The 24,161-nt window shown below is 39.2% G+C and overlaps 1 protein-coding gene across 2 annotated transcripts; it reads left to right on the top strand.

Moving 5' to 3' along the window:
- Positions 1 to 74: 74 nt before the first annotated feature.
- dtx4b (deltex 4, E3 ubiquitin ligase b) lies at positions 75 to 22,551 on the top strand. 2 transcript variants are annotated; one of them, XM_066679148.1, is made up of 10 exons: positions 75 to 157; positions 263 to 530; positions 843 to 1,057; positions 8,748 to 9,819; positions 17,445 to 17,506; positions 17,844 to 18,005; positions 18,111 to 18,172; positions 18,853 to 19,173; positions 19,288 to 19,377; positions 19,821 to 22,551. In XM_066679148.1, coding segments are annotated over exons 2-10 (2,214 nt in total). In that variant the 5' UTR covers positions 75 to 157; positions 263 to 528; the 3' UTR covers positions 20,049 to 22,551. The 2 variants fall into 2 exon arrangements, with proteins under 2 accessions (XP_066535245.1, XP_066535244.1); XM_066679147.1 differs by lacking the exon at positions 75 to 157 and having other exon boundaries at positions 166 to 530.
- Positions 22,552 to 24,161: the final 1,610 nt, after the last annotated feature.

The raw sequence follows: 24,161 nt of genomic DNA, 5'->3' as shown, positions 1-24,161 counted from the left end.
CTAAACTCGAAAGTTGCAACGAGCAGTTGGGATTTTTTGGGGGAAAAAACAACAGACTAACCCAACCTGTTTAGCGTGTGCGTGTGTGTAGAGAGAGAGACAGAGGGAGGGGGAGGGAGAGGGGGAGAGAAACGGAGATACTTTACAGAGTAAATGGGTGTGTATAGAGCTAGGTCCAGATTTATGGAAGTGATTGCTGTCAGTGTTTACCCAGTCCGAGGCTAAGAGGTGTTTAAAGTTGTGTTTTCTGCTTTTCTTCAAGACCCCGGCAGAACAGCGCCACGGTGTTGAGTTGTTCTCCGTCTCTGTAGCTCGAGCTACTCAGACCAGAGAGAGGGTGCGAGAGAGGGGAGAAAAGCCGGAGTCCGAGTCATGTGGAGGTAAACGGACGAATGGTTCGACCGTGAGTTCTCTAAATCGGCCACAGAGACCCCAAGGAAGCTGCGCTGTGCCTGGCCATGGAAGAGGGACGGAGATTTAAGCCCAGATGCTGCTCTTTCACGCCTTAGCTTTCAACCGGCCGAATAAATGTAAGTAAACAAACATGGGCTTCCGAGACATTAGCAGCATGTCGATGTTATTTGGGCTCTGCTTTCGTTAAGAACCTGAAGTTGGCTTCTTATTCGTCAGCTCTTCCGTATAATTGTCCATTCCACCTTAAATGATGCAGGGGTGGGAATGTAAGCGCTGCAACGTTTAAGGTGGAAAGGGACATTTTTAAGAAAAGCCAAGTTCGGCTTCACCGTAAGCGGACGGGTTTTTTCTTAGGGGGCTAATTTACCCGTAGTGGTTTTAGCTGGATAAATATGAGTGTAACGACCGTTTGTGTTGTTTTTGCGCAGGGACGCGATGCTGCTCGCCTCCGCCGCGGTGGTGTGGGAATGGCTGAACGAGCACGGGCGCTGGCGGCCGTACAGCCCCGCGGTCTCTCATCACATCGAGGCCGTGATACGAAGCGATCCCCGCGGCGGCAGCGTCGTGCTAGGCCAAGTCGACAACCGCCTCTCGCCCTATATTATCGACCTGCACTCGATGCACCAGTTCAGGCAGGACACAGGTGAGACGCCGCTTCCTACGGTCTGTTTACACTGGTGTGAACTGTGAAGCCTTCTGCAAAAGTCAGAACCACCCTGCTCAAATTTCCTAAGTCAAATTAAGTTAACCCTCCGCAGGGAACAAGGGAATATTGCACTTTCTGCTAATGCAAGATCATATTCTCAGTATGTGTTCATAGAAAAATAAAATCTATAACTGCCATGACTTTAACAAAGTGTACATTTCCTTCATGTCAAGTTCCAGAGACAGTAAAACCTGCATTGACAGCTTCTAAACTTTATAAACGTGCACTTTCCACAGACCATTTAATATTACGAACACAACACAGTTAAACTCCCAAGGGTTATTCCTCCTTCATTGTTTGCAGTTTGTTTAAACTGCACACAATCTAAGATGTAGAGTCAAAATCCCTGTGTGTACCATGCTTTGCTAATAAAATTGTTTGATTTATTGAATAATATATTTAATGATACATGTATTGCATATTGCTACAACATCAAGTTTTTATCTTTCTTTGAAACCCACAATATTTCACTGGTGATTATGTTAATTACATCATACACCATCTGGAATATTTTGTTTTTCTCTATTTAATAGTTAAACCGCTGTGTCATACAAGGAGTTAAAGATACATATAAACACAAAGATCACCATGATTATTCATGCTCTTTGGCAAAAGTTTAAAGTCCCCATGCTGTCATTGGTTAAGAAAACTGCTTTCCGTTCTTCAGAATTACACATAATTTCCATAGAAATGCCAAAAGTGGGTTAGATGCAACTTAAAATAAACCTTCTTGCAGTACATATTTATCTATGAATGTGTAGTTATTTCCCACTTGTGTCTATACTTATCCCTTTACCATCTGCCTGCAGCTCAAAACCTTCAAACTACAGCTTGTTGGGAGGAATTTGTTCTCTGCATTTAACCCAATCCGTGCAGTGAAACACTCATTTACACACACACTAATGAACACTAGTAGGCAGTGAGCACATATGCCCAGAGCGGTGGGCAGCCTTAGCTACAGCGCCCAGGGGGTTAGGGTGTCAGTCATGACCTGCCGGCTCCTTGTAACTTTCCCGTTACAAGCCCAGTTCCCTAACCACTATATGTATACACACATATTGTCACTTAAAAAATCATCGGCACGTGTAATTTGAAAAGGGGCAAACATTTGGGCAGACTATGTCTAAGAGCACTGTTGATACACACAGTCGTGGACAACCTTAGCTGAATGTGAATGTTTTTTTTCCGCCCTATTATCTTGGAAAGCTAGTTGTTTGTCTTCAGATGTCATTGTGTTACAACAGAATAGTGAAGGTGTTGTTCACACCCTTTCTTGTAAAATATGACTAGTACCCTGAGTGACAGTCAAGAGTGCTTTTAGAAGTGTTGGCAGCAGCGATAGCTGACTGTTTTGTCATTTTGAAGTGAGTGGGAGTGACACCACAAAACAGCTGGAACCCATAGGCTTTTGCCCATTCACATTCTTTTCTTATTAGAAACAGTGATGCCCATGCAGCTGTCACCAAGCACAGGAAAGGCATAAACCGAGTAGAATAAGTTTAAGAAAGTGAGGTGAACTGCATTAGTGGTGGGCGATATGTTAAAAAATTAACTTTTACAATATTCAAATATTCAAAGATATTTTCAAAATATCATATTCATCCCAGTATTTTAGCATTTTTTACATTTCAGTCTTCAATGCTGTTCTCTATGCTGAACTCCAACTTGATAAGGTATAGTAAGATAAGATAAAACTTTATTGATCCCAAATGAAAGTTGTATGTGATTGAAGAAATTGCAGATGCCACTAAGCCTGGGAGGATGAGGACAAGCATAAGCCTCTGAAGCACACCATCTCAAAAAGTTTTTGGCACGGCCCCAAATACTCTGTCACTGGACAAGGATATGTATCAGCAGGGGCCGTTAGCTAGGTTCTAGCTTTGCTGAATTCAGTGGCAGAACCGCAGTGGTTCTAAACTAGGTTTGCGAACCAGACCCATTCCGGTTCTCATTGATAGAAAATCGCTATCAGAGAGTGAAGGCCAGTGGTTTTGTCAGAAGTCTCCAAACCTTGGCTTGAACCAATGATCTGTCAATGATGGGGCTGATGCTTAGACATCTGTGACACTCTGGATCCACTTATAGTCATACTATGGTCAGAAAAAGCAAGTGAATTCGTACAAAAACAAAATTTGTGATGATAAAAATGATAGACAACATTGCCAAACTCCACAGACAATTATTTAAATGGTTTAAGCAGGGAATATGTTGTAGAAGCTTCAATATCAACAAAAAATACTTTGTAAATAGCTTTATTTTTCATGGCGATGGTTGATCATGTGAGGTTTGCCCTAGGTTGGGAATTTGAGGAGGCAAAGCAGACATACAAAAAAGGGAACTCTCCAAGCTTTGATAGGATTGGGGGTGGGGACTAAGCATATTTGAGTTTGAGGGGGACTCCAGTGTTTGGAAAAGGCACCCTCACCCGCTCTCTTTGTTGAGTTGGAGGAACAGATGTGAGTGGAGTAGAGAGCGTGGGACTGATTCCTTAGAGCAAAGAAGAGCAGAGAATTCACTAAGACATAATGATTATACACGGTGTGCTTTCAAATTATATGATCAGAAGACAAAGATAAAAAGAGGGCTATAACGTATGGTTTAAAAAATAATTAAATAAATAATAGTATGTCTCTGAGCACTATTATTGGGACACCGTTGTGTGTAATTGCAGTAGTGACCCAATCTAGAGACTCAAGACCCTTTTTTTTAGCTTTTAAGGTGCCATAGAGTAGTGTAGAAAAGAATAAAAGAAAGAAAAGAAAAAGGCTGTTTTGCCTTTATGAACTCTGCAAATTCTTATGCAGTTTAATAGTTACAAAATATAAAAAAAGACAGAAAAAATGTCTCTTGTTCTCATTTTCACTGTCCCATCACTCTCTCTATAAGTTTCATGTGTGCTCTGCTGTGTCCTCTACTCTAGTTACAGTAAGTGCATGCAGAACTTTGTGGTCTCTACAAGATGAACGCATTTCCTCCTCTGTCTGTTGTCATCGATTAGTAAACATTCCTAGTAAAACCTTACTCAGTTTTGTCACAGGGAAGTGAGTGCATTATTGAAGAAGTATTAATAACACTTAACCACACAAGCCACATAAAGTGTGGGAATAAATTGAATAGTTGGTAGACAACAATTTTTTAACTATTCATAAAATCACATACCACAGTCATTCTGAAACTGAATCTTTGTGAGTTCATTGTGGGAAAGTGAACAAGATCTAACAGAAGAAACGTAGTGGAAATCTGTATTTGACAGAGGTTAAAGACAGTCAACTGTAATACAACCCCCATTCGATCCATCTGGTCCAGCCTATCCAGATTCATTCCAAAGGACAACAAAACAAACACACACACACACACACACTGCTCAAAAGCTGAAGTTCCAAGGTGTCTCAAGCATGGCCAGGGAGCAGTGCCAATTCCAAGTTGAAAAATGCTGCTCAAGAGTCATAGAGGGTGTGGGGGGGAGTGCTGTGCTATGCAGGCGCTGAGGGAAAGGGGGGTTAACTGAATAGTTTGCAGAGAAAGACAGAGGAGGAAAACAGAGGGTAGTGTCTAAGTTTCTCCATATGATTGCGCAACAGACTGTATAGCGTTTCAACAGTCCCAGGCCCCTGGGTGCCGTCATTCACCCCTTGTATTCCAGTGAAGGCCAGAGATTAATCATACATACGCACACACACACATTCATGTGTGCATGTGCGCACACACTCTCACTCAAGGCCGGATTGTGTCTAATGACTCTCATGTGATTAGGCTGTAGGGTTCAGTGGAGACTTAAGGGTTTTTACTTATTTATTTGGTAAAAGGTTGCTTTTCTTGTCTTGCGAGCTGAGATAGTATGTCTTTCTTTTAGAGTATCTGTCGGTTTCTCTTTGTGAACTTTATTAAATTGTCGACTTCACACCAGAATAAGCCTTTTAGTCACTCGTCCCAACATTTACAGTTTCAACACTTGATTCTGTTTAGTCTTTGTTCAATAGAAAAGGGAAATTAAGTTAATGAGCATGTGACAGCTGATCAGGGAAGGGAGGGGGTAAGATTCATGTGAATTTCAGAGCAGAGAGATAAGGCCAATAAGCATACATGTGGGGCCACATTTGTCTTGATGTTTATTTAAATGTTAATACAAAATCAGTTTTTACATCAGCCAGATCCAAAATCTGGTTTGAAATATTAAAGCATGGCTAGATTGAACGTCATTGTTTTTGTAGCCCTTTGAATCTAGTTTTATGTATTTTGGAACATGTTGATTTGTGAATATGAACTATTGTGTTTAATTGATAATTTTTTAAAATCATTTTAGATATTTGCTTGTTGTTTGCAGTGTTAACATTTGGAGCTGTTGGGGTGTGTGTTTGTGTATAAATGTTAAGAATGTTAAGCAACAAGTTAAATATTTTGAAAATGCAGTAGGGATTGTACTGTTTTGGTATTATGGTACAGATGTTTATACATATGTACAATTCAAGTATGCTGATTTTTCTCGTGTAGCCATTTGGAGTTCTGATTTGGACTGATACTTGGCTTTCTCCTTTCATAATATGTCATATAGATTTCGGACCTACATTCGTGTTATGCTAGCACTGATGAATGTTATTTTTGAACTGTTTGACAACTCTCTGACATGATTTGGTATGCAGTTGTGAGCCATGGCTCAAATTTACTTGCAAACATAATGCTCCTTTTGGCCCAATCATAACACACTTGACTAATACAGATTCAGAAGTAACTTAAATATTCTGCATGTTTCACTCTGATTTTTGCCTCTGTCCCAAGGCTTTTTTGGGAGCATGCTGCAGACGTCAGTTACAATACATTTCGGGTGAATTAACCAATCACAGATTCAAAATTGCATATTACAATATGTTTCATCTTTCCTGGAAAATGGGTTTGTAGATTTAAAAAGTGCATAACAATAATGATATGGGAGGGGTCCACACAGTCAGTGTGTGTGAGGGAGGATGAGAACTAGGTTGAGAAAATGGGTTGGGGTGGGGTGGGGGGTAGTATTTGTAGAAGCAAGGAGTTTTTAACAATTGAACAGATGGACCGTCTCTGTACACCTGCTTTTAAGGCTTTGTCTTGCCTCAGAGGTCCTGGGATCCCAAACCTAATGTCATACTCAATGATGTACTGGGAGACTGACCGTCTCCACACGCCAATACTGACACAGGCGTTCATATATGGATGCATTTCCACATGTTTTTACAAGGACAAAATTGATTGGCATGTGAAAGTGAATGTGGCCATCTGTTGATCTAGCTGCAATATGGGAAGGTGGAATAGCAATGAAAAATGTTTTCATATTGCATTAGGAAGAGAGCATCAGTCATCATCAGGAACATAGATTAGCTCCAAATAACATCTCTGTAAACATTGTGTTTTGTTCTTGCACAGACGTCTGCTATTCGTGCTCTGTTGTTATTTTTGGGAAAAGGAACTGTAATGCTGTAATTTCGCATTGTATGCTCAGGGTTTTTACAATTGAAAATATGGAACTGAGAAAGGTTTGTCTCTAGTTTTACAGTTCTGTTCTATTTTTATAGTTTCTTGGGAGATTTATTTATTTATTTTTTTTCATATTATACCGTTTTTTATGGTTTACCCTTTTTCATAATGTGTCCCCTTGTAAAAATTTATAAACTTTAAACAACTGTGTTTAATATTATCAAAGGTTTTTAGTCTTGGCTCATGCAAACAATGGACCCACAAATCATTGTCTGCAACTAAAAATTTATTGGCTTTATGTGAGACAGGGTGCCAGATTTTTAAAATGTCTTTTCAGAGTTTTCTTAGGCATGCTTACCATTAGCCATATAATAAGTATTGTCCCTGTTAAGGGAATAACATGAATCTCTACTTTTGTAAATATTAGTTTACATCATTTAAACACAGCATCTATCTTTTCAAGTTTTACTTGGGATAAAGATAAGAAGGTTTTTCCTTCCTCTGTAAATTTGCTGTTTCAGATATGGAGGTTTATATATATATATATATATATATATATATATATATATATATATATATATATATATATATATATATATATATATATATATATATATATATATATATATATATATGGGTTTATCAGTTTTCTTTGAAACCAAATGTTGGATGTCAAAAAAAATGCCACTTGTCCTGGTTGCCTTTGAGCAAAAGCAGTGCTTGTACACACCAGTAAAAGCTCAGCCTGCTATAAAAGCTGTTTGGACCACACCTATTTATTAGAATAATGCACCCTCAGTGACATCAAATCATGTGGATGGAGAGAAAAGTCATTTAACAGCCAAGGGAATACTCTGCCTTTCTTCTATTAATGAAAGAAAACAAGGTTATTCCCAACACAGAAGAATGTGGACTTTGTGATGAAAGGCTTGAGGAAGTGATTATGTTCTAAGCTTGAAGGGGAAGGGGTGCAGAAGAAAAGAATCAAAGTGCACACATGAAAATGGAGTATCCTCATTCAGAATTTTCTGTGTTTAGATTTGTCCCTATTTTAGGAACTTTCTTTGCAAAAATCTTTGGCTATGAAAAATGTTCATAGAGAATGAATTCTCTGCTTTTACTCTGTTGTGCTCCAGGCCTCAGTAGTATCTGCTGTTAACTTTATCATGTATCACAATTTACTGTCAGCACAAAGCAAATGTTGACCCTCTTAGGCCTTTCTCCCATGCTTAACCCTCCAATCACTGCCAGGAATTTGTGAATGTGTCCCATTCCAAATTGCTTGGCTTTTGGCTGAGTCGCTATGGAATGCCCTGCATGTAGTTAGCTGTTGCTTTACAAATCACCACAGGACCCAGACTCAACAGGCTGTCATATGGGGCGAGTGGTGTATTTAATTCTTTTATAGTGGATTGGTTCATTATAAAGTAGAACACCTGAAAGAGACTGTTTAATAAAAAATCAGAACTGTGTGCTCTGTATATACTACAGTGTTGGTGATCTAATTTTTTCGTCTGTAGAATAGCAATCAAAACAGTTGGAACTTATCTGCATGCTCATAGACAAAGTTTAAACTATTGTTTATGCTCATGTACAAACAAGTAGGCATTTTGAGTTCCTGCACACACGTGGATGCCTGCCTATTTTTTTTTTTCCTTCCTGGACACTAGTCAGTAGTAGTCAGACTAGAATTAGAATAATGATGTAATCATTTTTTGATTCAGTTATAAATGTTGTCTGCATTTATCTTGAGAATCTAGCAGATATATGGAAGGTACACACATGTATTTAAAATAAAAGTAAAGTGTCAAACTTGGATGATAACAATAGAGGGAATGTTTGTTTGCCTTTATACGGAAAGGGTTTGTTTCATGCATACCACCAAAAATAGTAATATAGCATTCCAAATGTACATATCGCAAAGAAATTAATATCAGTTTATATAGATTTCAGATAATATAATATCAGAAATGTTACAAGGTTTTGGAGTAAATTATACGATTTACTGTTCATTCTCTAAGAACTTTTCTGTGCAATAATTTCCTGTTGGATCAAAAATTTTACATGCCCTTTTTCAAAAGTGTGCAGAAAATGTGAAAAAACGTAATGCAAAACATAATTAGTTTTGTTTTGCGCTGAATTTCTGTAAATGGATAACACACTATTTCTCTCTCCACAGGTACACTAAGGCCTGTACGTCGGAGTTTCTATGACCCTACTTCAGCACCAGGTCAGGGCTGGCTGTGGGAGTGGGAGAACGATGCAGGTTCTTGGACGCCGTACGACATGGAGGTCTGCATTGCCTTACAAGCAGCAAAAGACCGCCAGCAGCCCTGGTTAGACCTGGCACCACTTGGCTTCTTCTACCTCGTGGACTTTCAGAGCATGATTCAGGTCAACAGGCAAACGCAGAGACGCCGCCGCATTCAGAGACGTTCAGACATGGCTTATCCACTGGTCTCGGGGCCACTGCCTAAAGCTTCCCAAGCTTGGGGTACAGGTGCTGGAGGGGCAGTTGGTGGAGTACCCTCAGGTGCAGGCTCAACTGGAGCACTTTTGGGTGTAGGAGTGTCTGGTTCTAACTCAAGTGATAATGGGACTGCAATCTATCCTAGTGGAAGTCTTTCAGTGTCATCTCTTGCTCCTCTTGGACAGCAATGTGCCTGCCAACAGTGTTTGCTTGTGTTAAGTGTGAAAGCGAATTCCATGGCTTCGCACACACTGGGACGCAGACCTCCCCTGATGAAGCCGCCGAGTCCCAAATCCAGCCTAGGGACACTTCCGTCCTTGTCCATGACCTCGTCCATGTCTAACTCATATTCACAAACGTTGCCTCGTGGGCTGTCCTTTAACTGCTCTGTTTCACAAGAGCGCAGGAACGCCGCTGCCTTCGCTCATTCACTGTCCATGCTCACATCGAACACTGCCACTCTTTCACTGTCCTCTAGCCGCCCACCTCCGCCACCTTTGCCCCCTCCTCTACCACCAACAGTGTCCAGCCAGCAGCCATCAACTGTGCAAAACTGCTCCTCTACAATTTCTCCTCCGTCTGTGCCAACTGTTACTCTTATCACCGTGGCATCAAGCACCACATCATGTTCCCCCTCACCGTCGCCTTCGGCAACAGTTCCGCCTCAGCGCTCCGCGGCCTGTGCTGCTCCTCTGCCTCCTCGTGCCAGTCTCGCAGGGCTCAGCCGGCCAGCTCTGCAGAGAATTGCCATGGCGCAGTCACGTGCGCTCATCGCCTCCGGGTGAGCAAGATGGGTGGTCAGTGTGTAGTGTGTAGTGGGTGGTGGGATGTAGTTGTTGGCTAATGTGTAAAGACCTTAGGTATGGACAGTGTACGCTGTTGATTGAGTTAACTAAAATCTTGAAAGGCCATATTTGCTGCAAGATTGTTATTATTAGGGATCTACAATGATATTGAAATCCTATTGAGCATGAGAAATATATTGAAGTTTGTGTTTACAAGTTTTTTTACAAGATCTAGTGCTTTTTTTAGTTTTATCAGAAAGTTTTTTGTTAATTTCTATGATATAGTTGATTAACTACAACATATTTTGATCTTAGTGATCATGATGAATAGCAATGCCCAATGCCTTCAGCTTAGACTTTAGGAAAGAAAAAACTATCACTTTTTTCCTTGATTAGTTGTAAGCAAGAAATATAAATAGTGCAGTAGATTAGATTGCCTCAATAATTTAAAAACTAGAACTTCTTCTGGTGTGTACTTGGGCCATGGTACTACTTGCATGTTGTTGTTGTTGTTGTTGTTGCTGTGGCTAATACTACTGGGTTATGTCTTCTGTCATGTGTTTCTGTTTAGAATTTTTGTGAACTGAGATGTTTTCATTAGTTTTTTATGATGTTCAGATGATTTTGGGTGGATGCCTGTTTCACATTTGTGATTGTTCGTGTGTGTGTGTGCGAGAGTGTGTGCAGGCAAGTATTTGGGGTCTGTTTGTAATGCATTTGAGTGTGTATACATGTGTGTGCATTTCATGTCTGTGAATGTGTGGGGGTAGTGTGTTTCTCACAGTGCTAAATCATCCAGCACAGCTCAGCTTGATGACCATCTGGGGACAGAACTGAGCACATGAACTGTTGAGGAATGATATGTGGTGGATGAAGAGAGAGAGTGAGTTACAAGAGGGGAATAAAGACTTGGGACAGTGAAAGAATAAAAGCAAAGGGGTCAGAGAGGGTCATTATTACCCCCCCCCCCCCCCCCCCAAAAAAAAACAAAAAATACCCTCTGTCTCTCCCACCCCCTCTCTTCAACCAACTTCCCAGGCTTCCCCTACAAACCCCAGCTCTGCGTTATGCTGGCTTTTGTGTGCTCATGTTTGGTTTCTATGGCAACCTTTGTTGGCATGGCGAAGCCTAGTCAGCATTAGCAACACAAAGCTGCTTTAGTGTGTGTGTGTGTGTGTGTGTGTGTGGTGAGAAGAGATGAAGGAACAGAAAAACATAATCACACTATACTATCTAAAGTTGTCATTTTCTCACACAGTCTCTCACACATGCACTCATGTTACAGAACGATAAACTGAAGTTCATGAAGAAACTTATGTTGGAGAAAACAGTAAAGATGAGGTGATTGTGTAGAGCTTCTACACTGCAAAAAAACTTTAGATTGGGGATGAGTGGTTGTAACTGATCCCACTCTTCCCACCCAGAGAGTGGTAGTACAGTTGCAAACTCTGACTCTGAACTTGGGATGAAATCTTTCAAAGATTGAGCAAACATTTAGACAGTTCTCAATAGGCCTTAGCACAAACACATTAATCAGTGTAAGCTGGACTATCTCCTTCTGTTGTTTGCTTTTTATTGGCCCAAAAGGCATTTTGAAATGGAAAAACCAATTGCATGTAGAGCTGGGCGATATGGCCAAAAAAATTTTTCACGATAAGGTTTTCTATATTGATCAATCTCCATATTTATCGCGATATTAACATTTTGTCACACTGTGACAAAGGACATTCTTCTAAAAATATAAACTGAGTACACCAAATGTTCATTACTATACAACATACATATGCATGCACACATAGTACACACATTACTCAAATTCACAAGGAAAGATTTCACTGGAACAATAACATTTCCTTACCACATAAAATTAATGATCTCTTTGTCTTGTGTTATGAAAACATTCTTAGGGCATTACCACCTCAAGCTTTTAAAGAAGCAGAAAGAGTAAAAAGATAGATTAAGAAGAGTTAAAAATAATAAATAAATGAGCACTCCCAAGTGCTGAACAATAATCATATTGCACTTAACCCATTAGAAGGCTTAGAACAGTGCTTGTAACAGTGGGAAATCTAGAGAAGCACCATGATCTATGGCATCGGAGCCAATTAAAAATTCGCGAGCAGAGAAAATAATTTTGTGTGAGGAAAGCCACATCAGGCTAACAGTGCTCTCGCAAACTGCAGAACATTTCCCGGGAGGAAAATTCACTTTGAGTGAAGAAAAACCCACCGGATTCTCCCAGCGCGTGAGGGAACGTTTCTGTGCCTGTGTTCTGACGGGGTCGCCATACCAGACAAAATACACCCCAAAACACACAGCGAACAGGAGACTATAACATATTTAATATAAATGTTTATATAATTAATACATACACACAAGCACTTGAATTAAACCTATTATAGTCTTGTTTACCTTCTCGAGTTCATGCTGTTGCCTGTTCATTTACCGTAGTATACGCGCCAGATAGTGTGCAGCTGGCTGTGCTAACTGGGAATAGAAATGAAGCTTTATCGAGCTCTATAACCCAAAGCTTATCATCATTATCGAGTGAAAATTAATCACGAAACATATCGATATCGTTTTATCGCCCAGCACTAGTTGCATGTATAAATTTCATTAATTAAAGTAAGTGCCATAGTAAAAGTGAGAGGATACTGACAGTTTAGCACAGTGAGTTAACCATAATTATGTTTTAACCACCTATAAGAAAATGGTGTAGCAGCAACATTTCCAAGTTTCAGATATGCTAACCTTGTTTGGCTTATTGCAGTATAAATTAGTGGATTTCTTACTGCATGTGTAAAACAAAAATCTGCCATTTAAGGTGGTATACTCACAACAAAAACAGTCAAAAACATACATTATTTTTATACTTATAAAAAGGCAGCAGTGAGAGCAATAAAACTGGCGACGTATGAGCAAAGTGAGATTATTCCATACCATGACAAACTCAGCAAGGATACCAGGGACTGTTACTTGGATAAATTTTCATCTTTATTTATTTTTATAACAATAATTCTTCGTATGACCAGACCATAAAGTGCTGAACTTGCATTGCTGCCTCCAACCTCATACTTGGATGTTACCAACCATTTTGTTTAGGGTATATGTGCTTAAATGCGAAAAGTTCCCAAACTGTAAATCCCCTGAATTCCATGGCTGGGTGCCGGGTTTGTTTACCGTTCACTCAAAGAAGTGTGACCGCCAAGGTAAGCTTGCGGTAATCGAGAGTCATTTTCTTGTTAAAGTAGGGGTGTCCAAACTTATCCGGGAAGGGTCAGTGTGGCTGTAGGTTTTCATTGCAGCAAGAGATCAGTTTTTTAAAGACTGACTGACAGAGTACTAAAGTAAAGCATAAAATATTCTAGATATTCTATGGTATTATTTTATATATTAGCTCTTTACAGCCCTAAGGATGAAGCAGAAATTAACAAAGGATTTCAAATCTTCCCTAGTTATAACTTCTTAAATTGTTTCATTGTGAGACTTATTACTGCAGTCTTGCACAACACAAATGTATTATTTCACTGGTAAAAGGAAATTAGCGAAAAGAAAATGCTCCAGGCTTAATAGTTCTAGTACAGCCTTGGCCACAGTTGACTGCCAAAATGGCAGCGACAACAAATTTCTCGTCTGTGTGGTGTCATCTGTCAACGAACAATTCCATAGAAATCAGACGGAGGGAGAGTGAGCAATGACAGGTGTAGAAAAAAAGATTAAATGTAATGATGCACAAAAAATGGATTAAAAACCATAGCTTTTACAGAATAGATTAAAAATAAAAACTTGCTGAAAAAAAGTTTAGAGGGGAAGATGCAAATGTTTTCCACACTTGAGTGTACAGAAATCACAGGCTTCTCAAACACCACACATCTCCCCCACCTGGAAATCAATCATGACTGCTAGGAGGAAAGTTCAGTGTATAGACAAATTCTAAAGAAATACATTGCCCAAAATTCATGAAGCTTGGTTTCATAAAACAATAAAATAATAAGACATCAGTCAAACTGAAACTTGAGACGGTTGGCTGAACAAATTTAAAATTTTTTGGATTATCATGCTCATCCCGATGAGCTAACATAAGCTGATCAGCGTCTGTGTGCTACCTTTCTGCATTATCTTCAACTAAGTAGTTTTAGAATTTCATAACATTGCATGCTGAACTTATATATTTTTAAAAAAAAAAACATTTAAATATAGAAATAGTGGAAAAAAATGTTATGAATCACTAAAACTAAGTTATCATCAGGATCTATTTTAGCAGTGGAATCTAAATGTGCTTCATTTTCTAGAATGTTTTCCTGCTTTAAGCTTTTAAACTCAGATTTTCATAGTTTGTCCTGCTTGTCTTATTTATTTATTTATTTATTTATTTATTAGAATAACTTGATTGGCTCTAATCTATAGTTGAAGCAGAAGTCTTTCTGTAAAACTCGAAACCTTGTACTTAGTGCTGGGCAATATGAGTGCAAATCAATATCACGATTAATTGTGCATTTTACCATGATAACGATTATTTTGTTTTTGTTTTTTTGACCCTCATAGTTCGGTGTGCTCCAGTATTAAAGCTGGGATATTTTTTCTAATGTTGCTGGGAGCTAGTTCCTCTCTGGTTTTTTGAGCACTGTTCATATTTGGTGTGTGATTGTGCATTGGTCGCTGAAATTTTTTTTCCTCAGCGTTTACATCTGACTTTTTGTTCAGTGTCATCTTAAAGTCAAAGACATTAAAGTCGAACATCAACATGTCCAAAAACCGACGCTGAGTTTTCCTTAGGTACAAGCTGCTCGAGTCACTCGGTCAGCCTCAGTGTTTAGGTTCTTCTCCATGTAGCAGATAGGGGCAGAATCATGTGACTACTGTATTGTAGTGTGGTTTTAAAGAGACAGTACATGAACACACAGTGGGGACATGAAAAAAAAAAAAACCTGCTAGATAAATCTACTAATGGTTTGATGGTGGCTATATACGCACTATAGTGTAAAATGTACTATACTGAGTTGGAGATGCCTAAATTTCAAAGTGTTTGTTTATTGATTTATTTATTTATTTATTTAAACATTTTATTAAATGAACATGCTTTCCTTTAAAGTTGCCCTAATTTAACATATTGCAAAAACAGTTAAATCAAAGAACAAATCAAAAACAAGCATTGTTGCAGCTGTTAATGATGTAATGTAAATGTGCAGGTTCAGAAAGTTTTAAGGTTTTTAAGCTCTAAATCTAGTAGTAGAAGGTAATGCAATAGACTAGGTCACAGTTACTCATCTGCTTTACATGAGGGCTATTCAGGAGGCACTCAATCTTGTACATGTTATACAACTGTTCATAGTAGAAACATTTATTATGTACAAAATTATTATTTACACTTGAATTATCCTAGTCTTCTGTTCCACTTTGTGTTTTATTAAGTTTTTGTCACCAAATTGTTATCCAATAGAGTCTAAGAGGATTGTTGATTTGTTTGTTTATTTATTTATATATTTTACCTGTGTGTGTATGTGTGATTGTGTATCTGTGTCTCAGTGGGGCAGCTGGGAAGTGTGTTAATGCTTCCTAGATTAATTAGGGATGAAACGTGACTAAACAGTCCCCCCACCTGCCCTGTTACTCACTCAGCAGTGCGTTAGCAGTCTGCTAATACACTTGGAAGTATGAATGATGGGATTATTCTGCCACCTTTTCTGTGACGTAAATGGAGTAGAGTTTCCCTGTACCTAACACATCACTGCATTAGCAGTTATTATTACACTGGCATCCATGAGCAGCTCTACCCTATTGCATCATATATTTATACACAACATGATATATGTGGAAGGACGAGACAGACCAAATGATTTGAATGCTACTTATGTTTGAGCCAACTCTTCATTTAAAATGTTTTTTTTTTTTTTTAATAAATATGCAGACATTATAAATTAAAGATAGTAGGATAAGAGTTATGTTTACCATATTAACTAACATCACTCATAGTGACAACTGTGATTGTCAATATCTGAATAATAAACAGATTAAAAATAATTTATAGAAAATTATACAATAATACATATTTATGCAACTATAATTATAAATTACACCTTGTATTTCAGAAATTACCAAATATTTATCATAATGGCCATATTGCAATTCGGCTGACTAATCATCTTCACCTGTTGAGGAAGACATCTGTAGGATCACTGACATTTAGCATTACAAAATATACGAGTGTGAGAGGGTTTGTCAGTGTGTATGTTGGTGGAAGCAGGTGTATTTGCAGGCTGTAGTCTCATGAGCTTGTGACGTGCAGGTAATCCGTTGCAGATGTGAGGTCAGTCACCAGATGGAAAGCAATGGATTAGGCCTATAAGAGAGCAGGAAGATGATCACAAGACATTCAGACTCTCAGGAGGCAGCTGAGATTTTGCCACGCTCCAGTAATGCAGAAATTCAGTTTAGAAAGGTTTAGTCAGCGACTCTGTGGGCTGTGACTCAGACACAGGACAGAGAAGACACAACACAGAACACCTGTTGTGGAGAAAAGGACCAAAACTATTTTCATTCTCTTATTAAATTTTCCTCGGAGAATAGTCTGGTTATATTCACGTTAGATTCTTACTTTTCCTGGCTTGGACTTGGCAGAAATATGACAGTGCTCACTCACATCGAGTAAGTATTTGATTTTAGAAAGGTGTGGGGTTGTTGGGATACTTTGTAGAACTCAAGATGTATATGGATCTGTGTATAGTTATTTCTGTTTTTGGATTTCATTTCTATTTTGAAAAGTAACATGTATTGTAATTTAGTGTTATTTTAGTTTTAATTATTGGGTTGGGTTTTGTTCAGCAGCTTAACCATTCATTCATTCATTATCTGTAACGGCTTAACCAGTTCAGGGTCGCGGTGGGTCCAGAGCCTACCTGGAATCATTGGGCGCAAGGCGGGAATACACCCTGGAGGGGTTGCCAGTCCTTCACAGGGCAACACATACACACTCACTCACACCTACAGACACTTTTTGAGTCGCCAATCCACCTACCAATGTGTGTTTTTGGACTGTGGGAGGAAACCGGAGCTCCCGGAGGAAACTCCTCACAGACAGTCACCCGGAGCGGGACTCGAACCCACAACCTCCAGGTCCCTGGAGCTGTGTGACTGTGATACTACCTGCTGCACCACCGTGCTGCCCCAGCTTAACCAAATTAGTTAAAATTTATTTATTTTTTTAAATTAGCACATTTTGAATGTATTGTTAAAACAGGTATTACAATGCACGCTGAATGTAGGCTACAATATTGTACTACATCCATTCAAAATGTTGTCGTTGGTGGTGCTCTTCTTGCCCAAGTTAACTGTGTCAGTAGACTGGTTGCAGGTGTTTAGCATGGTAGGATCAAAAGTAATTGCTTAACAGCAGGTATGTTGCTATTAAGCGATTAAGCAGCATCATAGGTATGTAAAGACAAGCAGACAGACTGTGGCCAATAAAGTGAGTGTGTGTGTGTGTGCATGCTGGTGTGTTAATTAGATATGACGATGCATTCATATAGATCTGGAGCGGACTTTGCATTGTAAGTCTGATATGCCTGTACTGGAGCACAATATTCAAATGACTTTTTTCTTTATATATTTACTTGTTTTTTAGAGTACCAACAGTACCAGTGAAGAATTTAAATGGTTCCAGTCCTGTTCATCCAGCTTTAGCAGGTAAGAAATGGTGACTACTTACTCATAACAAATACAAAGTCATGAGCACACAGTTTCATTTGCGGTCAAATGTTTGATATCAGTATTTTGCTGTCATAAGCTGACATAATGGTAGAAATTTGGGGTTTGAGTTTAAAGGAGACAGAACAAAACCCAGAGCACTCTTTATAATAAAACAGGGTCTGTATTCTGAGGAGCTTTTTGAAGTAATGATAAGGTCCTTGCTCAGAAAAGTTGTGTGTTGTACATTATCAGATTATGCTAAAATAATAAATTGCCCACTCCTAAGGAATGTTTAAGGTTATTGTGTGAGAAGTTAATCCTCTATACTCTGCAGGGATCACAGGGATCCTGATGAGTGCGGCAGCATTGCCGGTGTGTTTGACTCGTCCTCCTAAACTTGTGCTGCACCCTCCTCCTGTCAGTAAGGGTGACATCAAACCCATCCCTGGCCTTGGACACTGTTGCCGCAAAACCACCAAAAAACAGGCTCGGAAAGGTGAGGCTGAAGCCAAAATGAAGACAAAATATCCAAGGGACTACAGTATTTGGTCCCCTTTATCCTGCACATAAACACTATATTTAAACCTTTTCTTCTTTCTAGGCAGGACTCCTGAAGATGTAGTGAAGAGGTATTTACAGAAAGTCAGAAATCCTCCTGAGGAGGTATGTACATTTGCTTTCTCGCTTAACTTAACTTCATTAATGTATCCCTGTGGTGGCTGCAGGCGTGTAGGGTACATGGCCACACAGATAATATAGTGGCTTTAAACTTTTATACTGATTAGCCCTAAAGAAACAAACACTAAGGATACCACAACCTGAAGTTATGTCAGTATCCATATTTTAAATATTGTAACTATGTAATGTAAATTTCATTCAGTTTCTGATTACATTGCTCATTCTAATGATTTTGTAGAAGAATAAAATATCAAACATTTTCATGTATTGTCCTGAACCCAGTGTGTGTGTGTGTGTGTGTGTGTGTGTGTATACACTGGTTGGAATAGTCACCTCTTAGTTACTCATGTAAGAGTAGTTATTCTCATTGGAGCTGTGATGTTTTGAAATTGTTATAAGATACTGGAAATATTCACTAACTAGCAACTCTGAACACAAGACATTTGTACCCTGAAAAAGACATTTTGTCAAGAATAGGAACTCTGATACATTGGCCCACGATAAAGGAGCCAAATTGCAAAACACTAGCAATAAACAGAACACTGTAGATCGACATTGTAGAAAACGATACATGCAGATGCTAACTTGGGACACATTTTCTGACAAAGCAATATCTTTCAATAGTATTATAAAACTTATTAAATGATGTTATAATTGCTTCTCAGGACTGCACAATATGCATGGAGAGTCTGACTGGCCCCTCTGGATATAAAGGCCCAGGCGTGGGCAGTGTGTCACGTGCAGAGTCAGTGGGTCGACTGGCACAATGTGGCCATCAATACCACCTGCAGTGCTTGGTTGCCATGTACAACAACGGCAACAAAGACGGCAGCCTACAGTGCCCCACGTGCAAGACCATCTATGGTGTGAAAACAGGCAACCAACCACCTGGCAAGATGGAGTATCATGTCATCCCCCACTCGCTGCCAGGACACCCTGACTGCAAAACCATCCGCATAATTTATAACATCCCTCCTGGTATACAGGTACAACCCTAGTCATGTAGTCTTTCACACAAACGTACACACAAGCTTTATTTACGATTTGCCTTCCTCAGGACGTCAGAGAAAAATTTATAAAACTTTTTTTTCCCCCACAAGGGCCCAGAGCACTCAAATCCAGGAAAGCCATTCACTGCTAGAGGATTTCCCCGTCACTGCTATCTTCCAGACAGTGAGAAAGGACGCAAGGTAGGCACTCTATACTATCTAAACCAACCTTTAACCAGCAATGTGCTTAATCCCAAAAAATTGCTCAACTACATTCATCTGATTTTTGTGGGCAGTTACAGCAGAATACTCCACAATACTTTTCAGATTCAGACCCTGCACACTGTGGCTATGCAGAGTTCTTTTAAGAACATATGATTCTTTAAGTTACGTTTAAATATGGTATAACTGCTGTGTTGTATCTATTCCAATTTTTCCAAATATTCTGATTCATATTGTGTATACTTTGTCTCTACAAACACAGATGCCATAACAGGCAAACTGGGTTTTATATTGGTGGAACACCAGACTACTTTATCTCACACAAATGCAACAACTGTAATTGGTAGTAATTAGATTTTGAAGAGAGTGAATGGTCATTTAAAAGCATTATCAGTGAAACTCTGTCTGCTCCTGTGCGGTAGGTGCTGAGGCTTTTGCTTGTAGCTTGGGACAGGAGGCTGATCTTCTCAGTGGGAACCTCCAGCACCACAGGAGAGTCAGACACAGTTATCTGGAACGAAGTTCACCATAAAACTGAGTTTGGCTCCAACCTCACAGGCCATGGATACCCTGACCCCAGCTACTTGGACAATGTCCTGGAAGAGCTGAAGGCTCAAGGAATCACAGAGGAGGATGGACAGCAGCTGTGAGGACCAGGAGAAAGGAGGGAAAGGTTCCAGAATTCAATTCTCAACAATATGAGAAGGCTGGATGTGCAAGAATTAGAATGGAGGAAACAAGATGATGACTTTTTTTTTTTTTTTTGGGATGGTCTGTGGGTGGGTTGTAGGGGACTGTTTTTGGAATGGTTGATTCTGGGGCACAAGTGTGTGTGTGTGTGTGTGTGTGTGTATCTATGTATATAAGGATTGTGTGGGAGAGTTGGTAATAGCAATGACTAATATCAGAGGAAAAGAAAGAAGCGATGCGGAAGTGTTCCTCTGTTGTGGGCCCGGTAATAAAAAAAAAAAAATGATACACATTTAATGAGTAACTGTGGTTTAGCTGAACCAGGCATGCCCAGCCCTCCAGCTGGTGCTGTACTCTCTTTTGTTTAATTCCAGACAGACACTCCAGGCTCTGATATTCAGATGCTCCTGAAGATCTGGATAAGCCAGAATGGGTGTGTTGGATTAGGGCTGGAATTAAACTATGCACGGTTGAACAGATCTCATATGTACTTGATTATGAGTCTCTACAAAGTGCTTTTGGGAACATAATAGAGGCGGATACTTCAGTGCTGTATTACTAATATGACTGTAATAATAGATTATGGGCTATAGTTGAGAGGTTGAGATAACTGAAAGTTACATGGAATGAAGGATGAGAAAGAATACCGCGTGAAAAGCCAGAATGGGAGGGGTGAGGATGATGGAAAGACGGAAGGAAACAAGAGAACGAATGAGTAGAAGAAAGGCCAAAGAAAGTAGTTTTAACATTATTTCCTGATACATTAGGCAGTTGGCTAGCTCACGCTGCAATGAAAATAAGCTTGTGTGTGTGTGTGTGTTTGAGAGATTGAGATGTGTGAGAGATGTAATAAACCCAATTGTGCCCTCAAATGATTCCTTTTCTCCTTAAAAACATTCCTTTTTATGGCCACTCATGACTGAGAGTTACTTAAACATGATGAGTACTTAACATAGTATATTTTGTTTCTATTACAATGTAATACCATTCCATGTGTTACACTTATCTATTCTTATATTATTGCATTATTTTGGTAAAGGTTACATCTTCTGTATGGCTCAAAGAGCAAAGTAGTAAGACTGTTGAAGCACCCCTTCGCAAAGGTGTGAACATATCTTAGTTTCTTTAGAGAAAATTTAATCAAGATAGACCATGTCTTACTCAGTCCAGGTGTACACTTATTTGTTGTAGACCAAATTTCTCCACATTAAGTATGTCAGTGCCCCGTTGAGGTTTGTTAAGCAGTTACAATAAGGTGGTAATGGCTTTTCATAGAAGTAGAATGTAAAGACGTTTCTCTGGTACAGCATGCTTGAGTTAGCAAATGAATAGGTACTGCTTGCTTTTGTTTTTTTAAAGGTTCTGGAGTCATATTTTCTATTATGTAGAGAAGGGTTATGGTACAAAAAATAAAAATAAGATTGAACAGGTTTTCAGGAAGTGATGGAAAGGGAAGCAACAGCTTGGAATTTAAAAAAAGAAAACAAACATTTTTAAAAATAATACAAAATGCATCTGAAAATTTTGCCTTGTTAAAAAATAAAACAATTTTTACTGAAGTGTGAGTGTTGGGCCGTTTTGGTCAGGAATTATTTTACGATAATTTATGATCCAAGCTGTGTTGCACTACCCATCCATGTTTACCCTGTCTCTTGTCCAGTCTCAGTGTTTGGTCAGTAACTGACCTGTTTATGCTCCTCTGTCTGTATCCTGAAGTGTGCCGGTGTGCAGGCATGTTTTTGTGTGTCTCTGTAAGAGTGAATACATGCATGTGTTAATACATGCATCAGCTGTATGCATGCATTTGTACTTGGATTACATGTACGAGTGTGTGTTGTGTGTCTGCTAGCCTGATTTGTGGTATGGTTACGTTACTGATATGCACATATTTTCCATTACTTGTTCAGTTGATATTCTAGGCCATTAGTGCATGTTTTATATATAATTTTTTTCTTTATTTCTCCCCATTCCAAGTTTATTTCAAATTAAATGTTTTATATCATTTTGTACATAATGATTGCACAAGTCATTTCCAGGTGTCAGTTTACAGCACTGTAACAGAACAGACCTACTCTGAAGTGTGCAGAAGTTCTCTGTATTCATTGTCATTGCCTTTTCTTTGTGAAAAGGGAGTAGATTTTTGTGAGGGTAAATCTGCTGTTGCTGTTTGAGGAGAGCCAGCTCCCTCCTTTCTCTTAAATCCCTTCAGAGCAAACCTCCAGTGGGATTCACTGAGGTCAGTCATGCTTTGACACCTGTGTGTATGAGACGGACATTTCCTGATTTCTTCTGCTCTTTTATAAAATGTTTCTGCGCTTAAGAATCTCATCTGAAGCACTCCTTTAGTGTTTAAGATAAATGCAGGATCAAATACATGTACATAATAATGGGGATAAATGTAAATAAGGTACTACAATATTGAGGTATGAACAATATTGAAGTTAAGAAAATTAAAGAATGAATGATAGCTAATGATTTGTCCTTTGACTTCTTTTAGAATGAATATAAAGCACTGATCAGTAACATGAAAATGACCTTGTTTCTAGTGTCAGTTTTGTCAACTCCACATTTCTACAAAGACAGAAAAGTGAAACTGTTGCTCTGCATGCTTTTATAGCTCACTTTCAATATTTCCTTTAATGGTCAGGATCTTCCCTCAAAAATAGTAAATGAATACAGAAGAAAATCCTTACAGTAATCTTCAGTTATCTATCTTTTACAGAAGTGTAGAAGCTGCTACTACAGCAAAGGGGGACACTACGGATCAGCAGCTGTTTTAATAGGCCTGTAGGTGAGTGGGCCTCTGTGGGCCTGGATAAGCAGGGGTTCTCATACGTTTGGTCAAATGCACTGTGGACTGTTCAGTTCAGTTCAGCAGAACATGTGAACTCTGCGATTCAAACCCTGACTTGGACCGAGACCTGCTGGACTAATCTGTCCTGGTGTAGTTTGTTTAAAACGTCAATGTAACATAGACCACATGTAACATGTACTCATAAACACAATCTATATATAATCTAATCTAATATAAACAAAAACAGCACTTGTCTTTGATATATATATATATAGGTTGACCAGACGTCCTCTTTTACCCGGACATGTCCTCTTTTTTAGACTTAAAAAATGTCCGGGCGGAATTTCACAAACGTCCGGGATTTTGTTTTTCTACAGTTTACATAGAATTTCGAGAAGCGTTTCGTTCACAAACTAGTTCCGACCTCCCCTACTCCGATTGGTTCGCTTGAGTGAGAAGGGGGCGTGGTGGAGTAGCCTAAAATCTTCTGATTGGACGGTCTGACTGTAGAGCTACTGTTATTGGCAAACATGTAAACATTTAATTGGTCAGTCTGCACGTCAGTAGTGCTTGTTTACGTCAGGCAAAGCTCATGTCCCTACCATCATCTGGAGCAGCTATGCCGAAAGGTAAATGTAAGTTCTCGGATTAATTAAAAAAGGAATTCCCCTGTTTTTTTTGTAGCAAATAAAGGCGTAAAGGGCCTAAAAGCACACCGGTTCAGCTAAACATAAAACGGCAGCGAGGGGCGAGAGGTCATCACCTATATATACATTTTTTTTGCAACAATTGGCCTTTGTTCATGAGTTCTTAGGTGATGAGAAAAAAATACGGTTTCTGAGACCAAAAAGCCATTACGCGCAATATACACGTACCGCACACAATTATCAGTGTGGCACCCAACGTTTTATGAAAGACAAAGAAAAAACTAGACGAGAGAAAGCGTTTTCATTTGTGATTCCAACGGGTGTCGACATGAATAAATAGCTGTAAAGAACGACCTCTTGTGGTTGATTTAAGAATCACATGACAACACAAATTCTTGAGGTATATGTCTCCCCAGGCCGAAGGAACATACAAAGTAAGTAGAGGATACCAGCAAGTGGGAGATTGTGGTTAGGGTTAAGGATAGGATTAGCTTTTATATCACACTTCGAAGTGCCTCGGCCTGCTCGGTCGGTTAAAATTAGCTGTAATCGTACTATAAATTGTAACTTTTCATATTGTAATCGATAAAGAAACAAATGCAAGAACCAGTCTTTTTTTTAAAATCATCTTC

This window comes from Hoplias malabaricus, chromosome 8 (genome assembly GCF_029633855.1).
Source record: "Hoplias malabaricus isolate fHopMal1 chromosome 8, fHopMal1.hap1, whole genome shotgun sequence".
NCBI classification, from domain to species: Eukaryota; Metazoa; Chordata; class Actinopteri; order Characiformes; family Erythrinidae; genus Hoplias; species Hoplias malabaricus.
This window is presented reverse-complemented; position numbering and strand designations above follow the sequence as displayed.